Genomic DNA, 20852 nt, shown 5'->3' on the forward strand with positions numbered 1-20852 from the left:
GAACACCGTGAGAACACCGGCTTGCCTTAGACCCAAAAAGTCGACGGCGTGCGTCAGGCACAGAAGGCTGATCACCTAGTTGTATATTAGATTAACAAATTATCATGAAACAATACAGAAATCTAAGGCCCAGACCTAAAAAGATTGTAATCATTAGTATAATAATAGTTATTGTAAACCTAATGTTAATGTAATGATGTTGTGTCCCACAGTCTTTGCGTCTATACGTGTTTTATGTTTGTGTGCGATTCGATCTACTCCACCATGAACAAAAGTATTGTAATTAAACTTACCTTCAGTAAAATTAATTTAATATCTATTTATTGGTTATGGACCAATATTGTCTGTACTATCTTAGACATTCAATATCTCGATAGTTTCTTGTTTGAGACGATACAAGTAACAACTAGAATATTGCAATTAGAACGCCCAAGTGGTCAGCAATGCTGAATTGTTTCGATAGCATCTATATAACTTACCTTAAATCTTCTCAAGTACAATAGTGATTGAGCAAGTTTTTAATAAACGTTTACAGTTACGGCTTTGCTTCAAAAACTAAATATTTGAGCGAAAACAAGAATGAAATATGTGGAAATAGTACAGTGTTCGGTTACTTACTATTAAAAATAAATGCTTATTTGGATTTTGGCTAATCCTAATTCATCATAGTCATAGTAAACTTATTTTTTAGTATTTGCTTCAATTGCATTCAATCTGCAATTGCACCAGTATATGGAACCAGTTGCCCACTAAAATATTTTACAACCAATTCGACTTAGGGTCCTTCAAGAAAAGAGCGTACCAGTTCTTAAAAGGAGGACGAGAAGACTTGCGAGCCTCCTGGCAATGTGTGACAAACACATTTCCAGAACGCAGGAAATCATTAACACTTACGATCAGGTGAGCCTTCTGTTACGTAAAAATTGCATAGTTCATTTTAAATTTTTATCGTAGTCGATGTTATTCTGACACTAAAGTTGTACTTGATGTCGTCTAGTTCATTAATATTCGAAACAATTATTGTTTCTCGAAAATCGTATCTAGGAACTCTGGGTTTTAATAGCGTTAGCCATTAAGTAGGTATGCTATGGATGCGGGAACCACGTTCAAAAAGGACGCTATAATCTTGTAAGAACCTAAGCAGACGTTACTATTACGGTAAATAATGAGACATAATTTTTCCTCGAGTCCATTAGGGGGAATCGGTCAGCGAAGACTGATGGCACTCACACAAACAAACATACTAATGTTAGCTATTTGGGGACAAAGGTGTTTTAGACAACTATGTATACGTATCTTAAAATATAAATCCAATACTAGTTAGTATTATATACTTCCTTTTGAATTGAATAAATGGTACTTAATGAAGTAATTATTCAAATTATTTTTGCATTTTGTAAGTGCTACTTTAAACATAAAAACCAAAAGTATAATTTTATTTTATTTTAGTGAATCATGCTGCTGATGTCATGTGGAACATGGTGTTATGGTTGCAGCTCCTTACAAACGTTGTGTAATACAAAAAAAAATTTGGTGGTTAAAAAGAGTGGCGGAGAGTTTATTGCCAGTTCTTCTCTTCCGTTCTACGCCCTTGATTTTAGAACTGGCAGTTAATGTAAAATTAGAAGCATTTAATGTATATTTCTTTTTTATTGACGTTCATTAGTGTACATTGTGTTATCTATATGAATAAATGATTTTTGACTTTGATCACGTTCTTTGTGGAACTCAATCTACTCCAAACTTTTCAATATTAATGCACCAATATGTTTTATATGATAAGTCTGTGCAACTAATGGCATTAAACTAAAAGGTAAAGTATTCAGCTACCTTTTCCTTTGTAGTGTAGAGCACATTCTGTCAGTTCAGCACATTGGTCAATCTTAGTGACAATAGCGAGTAGTAGTTGTACTCAGAATTTCTACCTTTATTGTTATTTTGGTGTGCCCTACGGTTTTAAATCTAATTTTAATATGCCTTCAATAATCTTAACGTATTTAATATTCTTCTTCTATCGTATTAAAATGTCTTCTCATTTATTTGCCCACTTAAAAAATATGATCGTTTATCAAAAATCCTTTAATACCTTATCCTGATATTAACGAACACAAAAGTGGCCAACGACCCGTTCATTGATAAATATTAGGAGTACAACTACTCAGTTACCGTGACCACGCACGCTGAAAAGCACACGAAACGTCGGAAAAAAACTTAGAATATAAAATTATGTAAATAATTATAAGTTTTTAATAATACATAGCTTCAATCCGGCTAAAAAGTGTTTTCTTAATGTGTAAAAGCTATGTTAACAAAAGACAATACACAGTTACTTTAACATTAAATGTATCTCTAACATAGATTGATAATCACAAATTAATACAAAGTCTTTCACCGGGTATATTCGCGATTAACTCAAAAATGACTACGCGGATTTTCATACGATTATCACACGTACAGTTCACGGGTTGCCGGACCGGGCCGCTAGTTATAAGGAACTCTATCGTTTAGGACTAATTTCTGGAAGTATAACGTTCCTAATGGAAATCTAATCGTAACAATGTTTTTTTTTAAATCGTGTTTTGTTTTTTTTTTTATTTTGTAATGTCTCATTATATTACCATTCCTATATCTTTACTAAACTTCAAATAATCTTCCAGATACTCACTGAAAGTAATTTGAGAGCTATTAATAAAAACCTTAATGAAAAATGTAGGTAGTTTCACAAAAATTTGTTATGATTCGAGTCAATTATTGGAATTTCTCAAACGCTAATTGAGTTTCCAGCCCTGAAATTCATATCGTATTTCGGGCGAATATTTTAAATATTCTGTTTATACGAAAAATTAATTCAAATATTTTTCTAAAAATTTCCATCGGATAGGAATTAATTAAATATTTAACAGAATTATTAATACGCTTTAAATATATACACATATACGCTTGTAAATGCTGTAATCTATGATGTGACAAATGTTTGGCAGTTTAACCTCATTATCACAAGCGAGTTATTCATTGTTATATATTAATAATAATATGTGGTAGAAAACTTGATTAGAGCAGTGTTGGCCTAGTGGCTTCAGTATGCGACTCTCATCCCTGAGGTCGTAGGCTCGATCGGCTGTTCACCAATAGATTTTCTTTCTATGTGCGCATTTAACATTAGCTCGAACGGTGAAGGAAAACATCGTGAGGAAACCGATTGGCCATAGACCCAAGAGTCGACTGCGTACGTCAGGCCCATAAGGCTGATGCGTCAGGCTGATCACCTACTTGCTTATTCGATTTAAAAAATTAATCATGAAACAGATACAGAAATCTGAGGCCCAGACCTAAAAAGGTTGTAGCGCCATTAAGTTAGTTAATAAACATGATAATAATGATTAATGTGCATTTCTCTTTTCCTTTTGTCCTTTTTTATTATTGTTCTTTTCACCTTTTACGTGTGTTTTGATTGCTTTGTTCTACTAGTTTTGTCTAAATATCTTAAGTAGTTTTGCACTACTTGCGCTCATCTTAACAATATTTTCTCATAGCGGTTACCTGTAATAGAATGCTCTAAAGCAATAAGGCCGCGGTTTACCCTACTTTTTATTTAATTATTTTAATTGTACTATATTTCTGTATTGGTTTTTTAATAGTTAAACAAATTGTTTATGATGATACATTAATACGTTTTTATTTGGTGAATGTCTAATATATTCCTTTAAAATCATTCAAGTTTTATATTCCGTTGTTTAAGACTTCAAGAATCAAAGATATTCAACTTAAATCTCTCTCTGTTAGACTTACGGCTATTGTAATTATGAAGTTCATAACCAAAACATTTTATTCTTACCTACATGTATACAGTTTCTATCTACAAAGTGCAGGCTTGGTAAATGCTCTACAAAAGTGGGCTCTTAAATAAATCGCCTCAAATTTATCAGGTGGAAATACCTAGTGCGCTGCAAATGGATATTTATTTCATTTGAAAATGTACCTCAGCAATTTTTCGTTCTCAAACTAGTTATTTATTTCCCTTACATTCGTAGCTATTAAAGACTTTAAAATGTTCTTTTGTTCGTACCATAGACTAGAGAACGAACTGAAAGATCCAAATGGGCAATTATAGCTGTCATTGCGTGGACAAAGCTGTTACAAAAAAAAAGGCTTCATTCGTGCAATTTTTTTATGTATATTGTAGATTTTAGGTCTCAGAATATTTTGAAATACGAAATAAAGTTTAAGAAATACTTATACGTTTATAAAAAGAAAGAAGAAGAAAAATTATTTATTTGCTGTCTATTTTATATTCCGAATGTTTCGAAAATAATACGCAATTGTGGGTTTTGACACCATACACCAAACCATTATAGGGTAATATACAATATGTTTTCTGCTTTCAGACTGTAAAACACCATCTCTAAGCGTCGACGGCATCACGACAGTATCAGTTGCTGTGACGGGAATCGACTCTCGACCACTTGCAAGACCGAAGATTAGGCCAAAACCAGCGTCACCGAATCGGCAAGGCCCACAACAATGCCAGGTAAGCTTTGTCTCCAACTCATAAGTTGACAATAATAATAAAGAAGCTACTTTCAGACTGATTCAATGTAAAATAATAGGTATACAAATGTCATATTAATTATCTTAATGTCATAATAAAAGGACAGTTAAGTTATTTAAAATTTATATAAAAACTTATGGTCCCACGTATAAAAGGAATTTTTTACGTCAATATGTGACGTAAAAAATTCGGTCTTTTTCATGTTTTTTTCAACAAAAGTATATTCGCGGATTTCCTTTGTCCGTCCACCTCTACCATGAATTTTCTACTCTAACTTCTGCATGTATACAAAATATTCACAGACAGAAAACGGCAGATTCTTTCATACAAATATTATACGCTGACATTACATTGTCAAATTCAAGAAAAGGGAACTTACCAAGTCCAAGTTCCTACGCTATATTTATTGAAATAACTAAAACATTAGATTTTGTTAGATAATGTCATTCACGTCTTTGTTATGGAGTAAAACGCTAGTTAATAATTTCGTAACCTTGTTGTTGTAAATAATTTTGTGAAAATATAAAATAGCTTAAGATGAAGACCAGACAAATATATCTTATTTAAATATTCCTTAACCTCAAAACACATTTATGGAACATAAAAAACATATATATAACAATAAAACACTTTTCTAATTTATTTTGTGTTTTCGTCTAGTTTTTTTGTCGTAAATCGTTTCTATAATTGGTTTTATTTATCATAAAAATACCATTGACCTTTTACTATAAAGTTAATACAAAATTACTGAGTTGATACGTTAAAACAAAATTACTAAGATCAACTTTTTTGTAAAACAAAAACGTAAAATTCCAATATCTTTAAGTTCATATTTCAATATGCTAAGTACTTATCCCAAAAGACTTCACCGCAATAATAATTTCGTAAAACTCGATTATAAATTATAAAGTGAACCTATTTGGAAATTCTCTTTCGCTAAATCAATTTCCGGTTTCATTATTTTTTAATGAACAACGTATTTCTTGAACGCGGCACAATCAATAAGGGAAAATGAAAGCTGCGGGGGGTATGACGTCACGTGACTTACTTCCTGGTTAGTTTCCGTTTGGTAACGACCGATACACTGCGATGATTGCTTCTATTTGTCTTGTCTTGTCCGCACAAAGACTGACGATATATTATTTATTACATACTGCCTACGTTCAAACAAAATAACCTAGTTGTCAAGATAGTAATTGCAAATCAAAATTAAGAATTCTATCAAAGCCTAGGAATCTAAATTATTTCCTAATAAATTACGAAGTTACCGGTTTAAACTACGAAATAGCAGGACAGTTGAAAGATCTGTGTAGATTAAAGTAAATTGTCAAACTTCGCGGCATGCATATTTTTTTTTTATCTAACCAGCCAGCACTGGACAGGCTTAATATGTCCATCAAGTAGGTAATATACCCAAAGAGGTTAAAATTGCGGTAACCATTAAGTAAATGTGAAATTGGAAAATGTTTAAGACCGCTCGTAAACGTCGTTAAAGATCGTTATCCATTTCGGAAGCTGTTCTATTACACCCTTAGTCAGAGCCTTACCTTATCTATAAACACCTCGAAGTTCATAGCATGAAAGCAATCAAGGGAAATAGTTATTTGGAATTAGCTCCTGGTTCTCAAAACGATGCCGCCAACTTCGTCGGAAGGCATCGAACGGAAATTTATAATTACTGTATACTGTTTCAGGTATCATTTTGTTTCGTCGAATATATTTTTTACCTAAGAATTGAAAACACGACACCCATCCCTATATATGCCTCGTGCATAACTAGAAAGATGTTCATACTATAGAATTATAATGAAAAGATCTTCCCACGTAGTAATTGCGTAATATCTAAAGACCATTGAAATAGCCAACAAGAAGAAGCAAATCGATATTTCATCCCCAAACCTTTACAGAGACGGAGATATTTATATTACCCCAAACAAATCTCAACCAACGTCCACAGAACCTTTTCAGGGACTATTACTATAATCCTTTGTCAATATAAATTATTACTAACACAATCATATAGTTTAAAATATTTTCACATACGTTATATTGTAATATATACGTATTTTTCGACTGATATTAGTTATTTAAATAGACACGGAGGCGTCTGTACCACTCAAAACAATTTTTTTACGGGTACTAAATTTAAAGGACTACTCACGCGTAATGGACGCGGTCAGTAAAAGGATATATCAAATATTAGTTTTTTATAACGCTTTAATTATAATAATGATAGTAAATAGATTAAGAGAGTAGGGGAGTGGGAAATGAAATTAAAGACGTAACGATTATGCGCTTCGTTCGATTGTGATTGGTCAAGGGTAACTCTAATCCAAGATACGTTGACACGCAACAGTGTACATCATTCGTCCTTCTTACTAATATTCTTACATTCTCCAGGAGACTCATGACATTGTTCATATAAAATAAATACTAACAGAAAAAAATTGAATAACATTAATTTTCTAAAAATACGGGTTTTGAAAAGTTTTATTAACACGTGCAACTCGAAGGTTGACTTGTGAAAAGATGAGCGAATCGTATGTAGGTCAGTCCGATGTAAACAAAGGGTGGCACGGTACACCCCTTTCTACCCGGTGATACATAACCTTTGCCGGAAAATATTTCAACTCTGAAAGTAGCTCGTTAGAGAAATCAATAGTAGTTTATTGCTGTGAACATATAATAATATATAGAATATATAAATATGTAGAATTTAAATACAAATTATAACAACTCTCAGCCACACTCATACAGAGTGTAAATTATATGTATATAGTTCTTATATAATTTGTGTATACGTGAAATTATACGCACACACCCATTCACATACTCATACATTCACGCATATTTAAGGTCTTACACAAGTTTTATTTGTAACACTTAGACTCTAGACTAAATTAGCATTAAAACATAGGGGTTACATCTATTTTGTGACAATCATATTTATGTCATGAATTTATTATTATAAATTACATAAACAGCGTTTTATTAACTAACAAATGCTTTAATAGACGTCATGATTATATTTTTTCTAAGCACAACAATGTATAGTGTAGACCTTCATGGATTTTAGTCTGAAAACTGTTATAATCTTTCTAAGTAACAAAATTGGAATTACATTCGGAAATACCAAGTTTCAGAGACGCACGGCCTTGTATCACGAATCATTTGGAAACATATTTGACTGATGACGTATTAACGTATTTAATGTTAAGCCAAAAATTAAATTGAAGCTGTCATATCACATTTATATTTTCGATATACTTCTGCGCTTCCTCACAATACTTATTTCACATCGTAAGGCGATATTTTCGTACCCGCGCCCAAAGTCATGAAACTCAATTGCATGGTTATATTAACCGTGTTAAAATTACCCGGACTGGAAAATTGCATCCTCTTTTACGAGAGGAGTAATGAGTTTTTAATTTTTATTTAAAATTAAAACATTGTGGTGTTAACTCAATCTCTACTATATTATACGTTTATACATATTGTATTTTTTCTCGATTTTTAAGTTTGTACTGTAGCGTAGCATGTAGTTTACCCTTAGTGGTTATTTTATGTTTTTGTACCTTAGTTTACATATGCTTATTTGAGCAATAAAATAATATGTGTATACAGTGCATAAAACCTAGATTGTGCATCCACTTTGTTTCAACAAAATAAATAAACCAGACGCACGCTATGTTCCCTAGCTTACACAAGCAATTTTTTTAGTAGAACTTTTGCTGTGAATCTCGCGTATTTTGGCAGTAAATACCATCACAAATAGGATATGATAAACTCACTTGAATCAAACAAAATTATATTAAAAGGTGTCAATAGACAAGAAATACTTTACTTCCTAATTTGATCCAAACTCAAGATTCCATTTTAAAGGTATCGTATTAATTTAAGCGTTCGTTTACGACAAACATAACGAGTTCATTATAATCAGATTAACTCAAAAATTAAACCAATATATCGCCATTCAAACAGTATTTATGCGAGTTATAATCACGGATATGAGCGAGTCAAATGAGATTCGTATCGCTAATTGGCTCGTCTAGCTAATAGCCTTGATGGTCCTTGCCAATTAACGGGTATTGATGTCTCTGCTTCTTGGCCGACCCTCGTCTCGACCCCTTTCATACTAATAATAATTAATTAAGCAATTAAATCTAATGCTTTTTGTTTAAATTATATTTAAATGTAATTATAAGCGCGAGTATGTTTTTCTTCTTACAACGTTGTTACGCTTTAAACAGAATATGAGGTCTCCTCAGATATGAGATATTAGCAGATCCGGCCAGTTTAGGAAATTATAGAGCGGATAGCGTAATGGAATGGCTGCCAATATACTAATACACTACAGTAAAATAGTTATTTTATATGTGAATTCCAAATAGTCATGTCATAATCGCGTTTCAATGCTATATCTATATTTTATGTGTATTATATGAACGCAATATATATAATACTGCAAAACTTGGTAAATAAGAACAAACTATAAAGTTTAATGAACAATTTGTTTAACTGAATTTACAAGAACGTTCCTTTTATCTGCATTTGGAATTCAATAATATCCGTAACAGAGTGTTTCATGAAAGTTAACTGTAGTTGAGACTGCAAGGCTGGCTTGGTCCACTTTTGGGTGTATGCCAACCGGTGATAAGCCTCCATAAAGTATATAAAATGGAATGTATGTATTCTTATTTACTGCTATTTACATAATATGTGTATGTGGCGGCAGTAAGATGCACAGTTCCTGCAATATAAACCAGTCCTAACCGCTGACTGCCCGGCCTGTAGGCACCAGTAGCTACGAGATCGTATATATCCTTAGCGGCTGGAACAACTTTGTTAGGGCGTTTCAGGGTATGACGTCATTTTTGCTATTGATTTTCAGTTTCATAAAGATAACGAAGTAAAATAATATTTTTAACCAATGTTAACACGATATATGTGTTCAAATAATAATGAACACGGTTTAAGTACAAAGCCTAGCCCTTTGTATTATAGTTTTAATATAAGATTTCGTTTTCGCTTCATAATGTATTAATGCGTTAATTATGCGGTTATAACAGGGACTCCTAGGCCTAGGTTAAATCCATAACTTAGTGGTTTTTTGGTGTTACTGTAACCATAGTTTATTTTGTATGCTATAAATAAGAAAGGAATAGTAAAAATATATATTTTTTAATTGTTGTTAATTTATAATTACTGCCAATAAGAACTTCGTTCCAAAGTTCAATCAAGAATGTGAAACGGAAGAGAAGAACTGGTCCTCCAAAAAATACATCACGATTTTTAATCGCCATGGTTTGTATTACAAGAAGATTGTAAAAGGCTGCAACCACCATTCTTCACGGGAAATCTTGAAGCAATTAGTCATAATAAAAACACTCACGTCGGATATAGTTGAGTTACATAAATTCTTATGCTCGCAAATGGAAGTAAGAAACAATAAAAGCAGTCTGTATTAAGCACGCAATTGTTCCCGAGAGAGAAACCACTTCAGGTAATCCTACCACAGGCTACTATTAGCATTAAAGTTTACTACGGCCATTCTTGTATGGCTACAGTTTGTGGTTTAATAGAATTATAATGTTTAACTTTTTGAATAAATATTTTTTTCTATAATATAGTTCCGTGTTTACTGAACACACAAAATATAGAATATTTACAATATTCTCAACTAACATAGTGATAATAATGATAATTAAAAATTAGAACTAAATTAAAAAGTTTGATCCCTGTAGCAGTGTACCTTTAACGCTGACAGAATTTCCTCGCTGTATTGCGATACTTATTCGTTGACCGAGGAAAGTTCAGCTCTGGGGTCAACACTACTATCTTCCAGATGCCAACTTAAATCTTTAATTAGCGCCTGTGCACTTGAACTCCACGGCCCAAGAGTATCTACTCCAAAGGGCACAAAATCGAAGTCGAAGGAAAGACAGTTTTGAGCAGTTTATTATTTCTGCCTGCTCTGCGGCCGCCCCAGCTTATCATAATATTATAATTATTTATTAAGTCTTACAGCGTCCTAAAGATTTTTTACTCACTTATTGTAAGCCTTCTCGGTTGAAGTATAGATAAGTGTGTCATACATGCAGTTCTGTCCCAAGTTTTGTATCTTAGTCATGATAGTTCGATCATATTGGACTAATGTCCGTATTTTTTAATGTTATGTATATTTTTACGATTAAATACGTGACTATATCCTTGTGAGCTTGCTTGAATGAATTTTATCTAGAGTGAATCTACTAAACCGGTAAAGTATACAAACAGCAAGCTTGCTTCACTTACCTACAAAAAGCTTGAAAGATCCGTACAATACATACGTAAGCTAAACAAATACATCTGTAAGCACCTATTAACGCTCAGCTTTGATTGATAAAGGTGAGATAAGATGAATTCGTAGACAATCAAAGGAATTTCTATAGAAAGGACTATAACAAAGCCTTAGACGCTTATCCTCACAACTCTGACGCACGCACGGCTCTTGGCCTCTTCAGTCCTATATAATCCCCATTATCCCGCCATTGTTTTTATAAAAAGGTAAACTTGATTCAATCTAGTAGCTGTCGGATTTATTTGACACATTCCAATGACTATAGACGAGCTATGTCAATGTAATTAAGTTGTTTTAAAATGGTTGAAAATTGGTTTAAAAGTTAAAATTAATATATTGTTGAAATCGCAATTTGTCAAAATTTTTAATAATTACATTTTGTTGAGTAGTTGCCAATGATTTCTACCCGCACTAATAATTAAAATCTTGATTGAAATGAAATGCTCTAAAATGACGATTTTCATTACCAGTCGATTACACCATATTGTTTTTCATCCCCATCAGTTCCTCATCTAATGACCATGATATAATTTAGTCGGTCACAAAAGACGAATACGTGTAAAAAGACACCTTCATCGGAAATATTGATTTAGGTTGTTTGGGGTTAAAGTTGATTGGTCCTTATTTGGTTAAAATAAAACTTCCTAATAATTCGTTGAGAAGAGGTGAAGATGGAATGTGGAATGTGTTTAATTTTTAAAAACTGTAGATTTATATACAAAAGTTATCCTACACTGGCCACTAGTGGTAACATGTGGTACCAAGATGCGAAGGGTGCGTAGACAATAAAATCGAGGCGCGGCAAAAAGTTGTCCTTTTCTGCGCGCAATCGTCGAAGGGTACGAACGTGTTCTTCTCAGAACAGTTTGATATCGTGGTCTAACGATAACGCCAATTAACTGTTCTTTTCAGAACAAATTATTGTTTCATGACGATAACGTTTACAACTGTCCTTGTCAGGACACATCACTGTTTCATTACGACACGAACTAATCACCTACATTGATATAATCCTAATTTTAACACATCCATATAAAAACATTGAAGAATTTCTATTATTTTCTCAATTATCCAAGTGACCGTAAAAGAAAAAGGGCAGTTTTATGACGGGCTACGCTTAGTTAAACAATGAGAATGGAACGTTATATAAATAATGACACTTGTAACGATTGAAGTGAGGGTGACGCCTTATTCAGCAAAAATGACAGTGACTGGGCTCAATAGAATTGAAAGAGGCTCTATACGTAATTTTCGGGTACTTTGAATCAGGTAATGACTAGCAGGGTTTTGGTAACAGTTTTATATATCATCTGAAAACTTGAGAAATAGTTTTCGAAGAAACTTTATTTAAAATTTAATCATATTGCTTTTTACAAGAGACCACGCCGACGAAATAACGGTGACGAATGATTTTTAAATCATTAAGATTAAACCTATTAATTAAACTAAATTAAATAATCGGAATATCAGTCAATGTTAGTCATCAATCAAGTAATAAAGCTGTCCATAAAATGGACACAGAACTTACCTAAGCGGGAATTACTACAGAGTATAATAATAAACAATTTCTCAGAAATACATTGTATTTTAAATAAACAGTCACTTAGTATATGAAAGTACTGTTCTGTGATATGCAAAATGCAGTGGCGCTTTATGCCACAACGAGCTTACGGTGAAATATTATGTTATGGTTTACCTTCAAGAGGTTCACTTATGTAAGATCTGTTACGTCTTACCGCCAAATAAATTCTAGATGTTTTAACTTTATTTATGAAGAGCAGTGTTGGCAGTGGCTACAGCGTGCGACTCACATTCCTGAGGTCGTAGGCTCGATCCCCGGCTCCAATGGACTTTCTTTCTATGTGCGCATTTAACATTCGCTCGAACGGTGAAGGAAACCGGCTTGCCTTAGACTCAAAATGTCGATAGGGTGAGTCAGGCACAGGAGGTCACCTACATGCCTATTATATTAAAAAGGTTGTAGCGCCATTGTTTTTTTTTATTTTTATGAAGTCAAATATTTAATAAGAATGATAAGTGCACAACCGCGTTTGGAACCTAAAACCTCTGAATAGACTGTAGGATTCAAGTAAGGATCAATTATCTTAATGTAACCTACATTAAGATAATTGAGAGACGAACTGTATTTCTTTAATACTGTTCAGTATTCATTTCTAAATCAGTTTAAATTTAACATATTTTAAAAATAAATAAATACTAAAATAGTTGATAGTCCAACTTTAGTTCAAGATATAAAACACACCAACAATTACCAGAAAAAAAAAGAGTTTTTAATTGTGTTGTTCAACATTTTGCATATTTCAAATGATTTAATACAGTAAGCTAATTTACAAAATATATATTTAATTCATAACTTAACCTTAAATGCTATTCCATATATATTGTATTAAGGGAAACAAAGTTAGCTGTTTTCACAGCGAACTCAGTTAAGCCAAGATAGTGAATCGCGTATTTCGACAGAGTTTATAGTACAGCTTATGTATCAGTTTCTAACTGTGTTTGCTTAACAAGCAATGCTTTGGTCTGCTTTATTGACTATGAAATTCGAAATAACAGAGGCGATAGCGATACAAATCTAAATATTTGGGAAATCAGCATTGCTTATTACAACATTTCTTGGGGTATTTTTAGCAAACGTAAGGTTTGAAATCAACAATTAAGACTAAAACAATGTACATTTTTTTTGGGTTAATACTAATTAATATTGATTAAATTCTATTTATTTAGTTGTTGTCTTAATATGAAGTATGTCATGTACCACTTATCATCAGGTGATCTTCCTGCCCTATAAAATATATACATACTAATTTATACCGCTATAAATATATAACTAATTTATTACGGTGGCTTTACGATTTGTAGATAGAACAGATCTCCGTGGTGTGGTATTGATTATTACTGTTGTCTATGTCTATTGCGCTATCGGGTTTTTTTATGAATATGAAAGCGCAATGCATATTTAACAGGCTGAAAATCTATGTACAAATACTTCAATGTAACTACTACATTGGGTGTGGTTGTAAATTTTATAGGGCAACAATTATAAAAAAATACCTTTAATATTTTAAACGTCAATTAAGATATATATCAAATTAATTTAAATTTACCAAGTTCTCGAGTCAAGCCCATAGTACTGACAAGATCTGGTAACATAATGCGCCTGTACTTAATACCGATATAAATTTTGACTTCAATACGCATGAGCCACATCACACAAGCGCCATGACGGCAATCGCTATCGCTAATAGAAATAACAGCGGACCGTCCCAGACCACTTATTTTTAATAGACAAGTTTCTTTATTTAAGATACTTGTAAGGAACTTTACATAACAGTCAAAGTCTTGAAATTGTCCTTTGTTAACATAGTTTCTACACATTTAAAGAAAACACTTTTTTACTGGATTGAAGTTATGTATTATTTCATATTTAAAAAAATTCCGACGTTCAGCGTGCTTTACAGCGTGCGTGGTCACGGTGATTGAATGTCAAAAAGTTTATAATAATACATAGCTTCAATCCAGTAAAAAAGTGTTTTCTTTAAACAGTCAAAGTCTTAAGAGTATATACGGAAATAAAATATATTTGATAATTGATACTCTTATTATTAACAAAGACATAAGAGACAATTGATAGCACCACAGGCTAAAGTGGATAATAACTATGTTTAATAAGCAATGCCTAAATAAACGAACGAAAATAAAGCCACGTCAGGAGTGAGTAAATGGAAAAATAGAGAAGATTTTGTCGGAATGTCGACGATTATTACCTACTGTAACATTGCCCGCTCTAAATAAGATGGGGTATGTTACTAAGGTAATCTGCGTAAACGTGTGTAAAATATTTGTTATGACCGCGAGTGAGAATAATTCTGAATTGACTTACAATTTATATTAAATTTTATATGATCTTCATAAATGGACATAAACAACGCAACAATCCTATTGTAAGACAAAGATTATACTCCAAAAACAATTGTTTGAAATTTTCATTCGCTCCTGTATTTTCGCGGTGCCGTTATTTTCTTAGAAGTATTTTATGTTTAAAAATATATTGCACATAATGTTTTTTCAAAAGATACTTTTGAACTAGTCCTGGTAGTTTTCAGATCTTTCCTGTCCTTTTAGATATCTAAAAGAACATAAACGGTAATTATAAAACAAATAATTTAATATTACAACAACTTTCACAATAAACATATCCTTACGGCACGTTTTCCAGAATTTAAAAGTATTTTCCTAAACACTCGCTGTCTGCTATCAACTTTATTTAGCACAAAATTACGCGTCCATCGTTCCACAACTGAAGGATTTTTATGACAGTTTTTGCCGCGCACCACCCACTATTATACAGTGTTTCCGTAGCATTTCGACTTTGCTTAAAAAAAGGACGTACCAATTCGTAAAAGGCCGTCGACGCACTCGCGAGCCCTTTGGTATTGAGTACTCTCCATGTGCAGCGTTACTTAACATCAGTTGTACCTTCGGCCTGATCGCCTATACCAAAAATAGATCGTGGATACGATTTTATTCCCAATTTAAAATTAGCTCTTCATCCGTTGCCATGGAAACAACCTTCTCTTAAACAATGTTCCATTAATCGATATACGATTTCCCTTTATTAATATATAATTACTATTAAACGTTTATTGCCTGATCCGTCTCAAGCAGGCTTACGTCAGTTGATAACATATTAGTACCATGATAAACGGCAATCCTAATCTTATTAAGACGTCAAATATTTATTAATGCTATGAATCAATAATTGTATTGAAGCCTTTGTAAAGTTCGGAGAAATGAAATCGTACCTGTATACGATATACGATGTTATTTAGCAAAACTTATTTTGTTTGTTATGAAAGTTGAATATAAATATATACAGGAATCAGAAATGCGGTTTTATTAAACAACCTTTCACCGCGTATTTTAATCTTATATTTTTTAATTTTATATGATTTCATCTACGTTATGATTCATGGTAAAAAGTTAATGGAAATCCTTTTTGTATTGAATGAATTCTGTGCATTGTAAGATTAACTTAAATATTATTTTTAATCAAATTGATGGCTCTGAGTGCGGATTATTAATATCTACAGAATAAAGAGCATAGAAAACATATATTTACATCGTTATTACCTTCGTTCTTAATAGTCTATCCGCGAAGGGTGTAGGCAATAAAAAGCAAAACATTGGAAGATATTTAGAATAATTTATTCGATTTTCAAAGGATACATACACCCATCGGATTTATTTATTTCATTTCCCTTTGAGTTGGATGTGTAAAGTTAGAATATTTGATATAAAAAAATCCTCACAAAAGTAATAATTGTGTAGCGGTGGAAAGTAATAAGTGACCACTAAACGAAAACGTTACTGAGGGTAGCAGGTTCAAACCCTGAGATTGTACAAATATTTTCTTTTATGTACGCACTTTCTTGTTATATTAAGGAAAATAAAGTTGGCAGGCAGAAACTGGAACGTCTATATCCATTGTGACATGTGTCACCTAGTTGTCTATAAAAAGAAATATTATCAATGTGAGCCAGCAGTATTAGTGCCGTCCATGAATAATAAAGCAAATACATTTCCATGTGCGAAAACACATAGGTAAAAGAAAACATATGCTTTTGGACCCCCAGGAATCGAATTCTGGACCTTTAAGTTATAAAAACCTTCAGGCTTATATATACCAAAATGTATTTTTATCTGAAACGAATTTTATTAAAGTTAAAAGACAACAATTACTACGTATTACTTGATTACAATTATTTTTATAAACAGTAATAATGTTAAAAATATATCTAGTTTTCAGAGCAATATTTCGTGGAAATGATATTACAATAATCTTTTTGAAATTACGATCGATCAAAGTCCCAAAGGAAAATCACGATGCAAATCCGAGCATTTTCCTTTATGCCTTATTTAGCCTCTTAACAAAACTGACATGGCATCAGCTAGACAGAATTTTATATGGTAATCCTGAGGCTGAGTGCACAGGTTTTTTGTCTTTTATGTTCCAAATGGGATTTTAAGATTACATCTAACAGGTTTATAACTCGAAGATAGAGTATTTTATGAGGAACTTTGTTTATTTACCGAACAAATGTATTTTTTTAAAAAAACATGCTAATCAATGCTTCATTTAATAATTAGACTCGATCTTTAGTTCTCTAATATATTTTATGCTACCTTTAAGCAACTAATAAAACCTAACACTCGTTGCTGATTAAAACGGCACTACTGTGAAAGTGCTTGAGAAAATGTTTACTGCATTCATAATATTCTTTTACAAATCGTTTGATCACAAAATCCAATCGCAGTAATAGTTGTATTTAAAATAGGATTATATTTATAAGTTTTCATTAATTGTTATTAATTAATATATAAATGATATATGTGTTATAATGTTATGTACAAACACATCGATAGAATTAAATAAAAATGTACAAAGTAAGTAAAGTTCACAATCAACGGAACTAAATCGGGAAGTTACAGCTCAAATGTTGTTTGAATTATTTTGTCTTATAAACAGTTCCGATATGAGTTTATTTTATTTAAAAAGGTAAGGTATGTGTGTATTATCACTAAATAAATGCAAACCCTATTTAAACGTAAATTCGTTTCTTATAAAATTGACGAATACTTAAATGATCCTAATCCTTAGGATTGATTTGCTCCAGTTCAAACAATTTGTTTGTCTCAAAACTTACCAGCCCCCCCCCCCCTTTGACCTTGAGTTGCGGACTGGCAGTAAATGTAAATTAAGAATTAATTTAACTTCATTTCTAACGTTCTTAAGTGTTCTTGTTTACGTATATGAATAAAGTTATTTTGAGTTTGAGTTACAAGCTATTTTTTATCAACCAACACACTCTCTAATCAAAAATTATATGCCAAAATTGGTACGAAAAGCCTAAGGATTAATATATCAATAAAATTTGATGCGTGCGCGGTACACGGTCTCCAAGCTTAAACGTAAGTGCGGCTCTGACAATGATCCTTTTATGCCATCTCATATTTTCCAGTGGAAATGTGACAGAGGAAAAATGGATTCCGTGATCCAGAAATCCTGACGTTTTATTTGTAACGTGCTATGACAGGGACGCAGGTAATACAACAAATGGAATCCTCTTTGAATATTTTTCTAGGTTTTTTATTGTTAATATTACATTTCTTTGTCTCGTAGCCTTTTCGTATACAGTAATTAAGATAGAAATGTTATTTTAAAATTGCGTTCGTTTCAACGAAGCCTTTGTTTCTAGATATATTCCTATCTTGCATATACCCGTGTATGAGGAAGATTAACTGATTATACTCTAGCACTGCTTTAAATATTTTCATACCTGATGACCACCTGCGTTATGAACATAAATTTAGGATTTTGTATGAAATGTTTATATTAATTATCCGAGAAGATACACATATAACATATTGTTTTGTAATTGTACTAAAAGGTACTATCTTTATATAAAAACCTAAAGGATTTTTTTCTAAATATGTGTTTTTTTACAATATTTTATTCGTAAAAATGCATTTTCAAATTCTGAAAATAATTGTAGAAACAAAACACAGCGTAATATGTCAACGAAATTTAAGTGACAAGTGACTGCGTTCTGTACATTGCCGCGATGTAGGCCACTAAAGAATTAGGTCATACAACCATTTTATAAAATGCAAACGTGAACCGGCAGATATTTATTTGATCACACGCTTGCGGAAATTCGTATAAAGTGATGAAGACATAAAGTCTCCATTTGCATACGTTTACTCAGCGGTGTTCCGTAAAATTTCACTGTGGTTAAGCTTTACTGGGCTATAACTTTTGGCATGCAGCAAGCGAAGTTCAACCTTATAAAATTTTACTGCATGCAAATAGTGCATCAAAAAATTCCACGGATATTAAAGCAATTAAGTACTTTGACTTTCTCTTTTTGTTTTATTCTTAATTTAAATAATAATAAATTAAATAGCTTTTTATTTGTCGCTTAACAGAACAATACCTAAATTTTATTAAAGCGTTGATTGGGATTGTCCAATTCAAATAATTTCAGAATAGATAAATGTGGATGTTGAGTTCATAAGATTCATGAGCTTTTGTTTAAGTACCTATGTAACAATGAAAATGTTTAGAGCATGAAAAACGGCTTAATGTAGAAAGTTGCTTCTTACTTTTTTTACCTTAGTTGAGCGATCCTCGAAAGGAAACACCCACTGATTGTCTTTTGGTTTCGGGTGTCACTTTGAGTCACGGCCGTCGACCGTATCTAACATTTGGCGACACCAGTCCAGTGTTTCTGGTCGTCGGTTAAAGTACCCCATACTTTCCCATCTGGTATAAGGCTGCCTGACGCCTAAATTTTTTACCTATTTTTTTAATTTGGCCCATACCAAACAAATGACAAATGAATACAATATACTACATTAAGTTGCCAAAGAGTTCTAAAATTGAAATTCAAAAAGTTTTCATTAGCAATGTTTCTAACTGGCCAGTTGAAAACATTATCAGTGTTACCCACATATATACAAATTAGATTACAACATTTTTCAGTCACCACTATTTCAGTTGCCCTACCACTTTGAATATTTAAAATTTATGTAATAAAAACGAAATATATTGTACCATAAACATAGATGCGGTTTGCGATAGGCCTACATATCCTGTATCGGGAAACTATAACACATTTTATACGTCTATTATGTTAGATGGATGTTGTATGGGACTCGGAGGTTTGAGCCTAACACACGTCCCTTAGGAAATATCCATTGTGTATGTATTTATCGTAGATCCGAAATGGTAGCTCTATATTCCAATTACATTCTATTTTAGTATATTTCTTGCGGCATTGAATTTGTTAGGGCGGGTTACAGAGGCTTAGACAATACGTATGGAGGAATACATTATTCAAAATTGGTAAGTTGCAATACAATTCAATTTGGTATCAGACATCGAAAATAATAAAAACATATTAGGACCTCATTGTCATAACTTTCGTATATCATTAACGTAAACCAATTCTCTAAATCGAAATTGTTGATATTAAAGTAAAAACAATAAATGTAAAGGTTATTGAACTTTCGTGTGTGAATCACTGCGCATTGCTACGAAGGTCATCAATACGACAATTCCTACCGGGCATCATTATTATCATAAAAACGTTATTGGTGTATACTTTATTCTGTGATAAATAAATAACGCTTAATGTACAGACTTAGTATATACAGTAGTATAATCGTTACAGTCGTTAAGTCAAGTTCACTCTTTAATTAACCCTAAGAAATTGGAAAGTACTTATAAGACATCGGATGAAGTATCCTTAATTAATACAACCTAATCCTGACCCAAAACAATACACAAGAGACTCGAGAAATCAGACAATGCTTATGAAGGACATCGTATTAGCTAGATAGAAAATTAAATTAAGCATGCCACAGCCCCGGGACGTCTGCTTAATTGTCATACTAATATGGCTCAATTTATTTATGATGCAAAATAAAGATTTTAAAAAATTGTATCCGGTCCATACTAATGAGCTCTCATATAAATAGTTACTAAACACACAATAAGTAAATTATATTTTAGAAATTCATAAGTTTACTTCAATTAATAAATGATATTTGGAATTTAACAATTTCTCGAGATTTCAGCAGACAGCTGCTTTCAAAAGCTCGTGTCAATCGACTTTAAACCTCAACAACAGTTTCAATGTTCTCTTCATCTTCAGTTGCGCTCTTTATTCGGAATGTCATGTTAGTGTAATCGCACAATCTCCCCCCACTTCCCCCTGTCTTCCGCAATCTAAAGTGCCAGGGAGATCTATTGAAGTGAAACTTCTTTATCGGCGTTGGAAAAAAATTTACCGTCACATTTTTCGGTTACGCGCCATCTTTTTCTTGTCCCTACCACGGATGATTAAAATTCGAAGCCATCAATAACAAAAATATCAT

The 20852-nt window shown here is 32.4% G+C and overlaps 1 protein-coding gene across 6 annotated transcripts in view; it reads left to right on the top strand.

Annotated features, from left to right (window-relative positions):
• The window catches only part of LOC123720847 (transcriptional-regulating factor 1), a 196599-nt gene that overhangs the window by 151641 nt on the left and 24106 nt on the right, over nt 1–20852 (top strand). For all 6 annotated transcript variants that reach the window (XM_045677648.1, XM_045677651.1, XM_045677647.1 and 3 more), the window contains one exon: nt 4386–4528. In XM_045677648.1, coding sequence (XP_045533604.1) covers nt 4386–4528 — 143 coding nt within the window. The remainder of the gene's footprint in view (nt 1–4385; nt 4529–20852) is intronic.

This window comes from Pieris brassicae, chromosome 2 (assembly GCF_905147105.1).
Source record: "Pieris brassicae chromosome 2, ilPieBrab1.1, whole genome shotgun sequence".
Lineage (NCBI taxonomy): Eukaryota > Metazoa > Arthropoda > Insecta > Lepidoptera > Pieridae > Pieris > Pieris brassicae.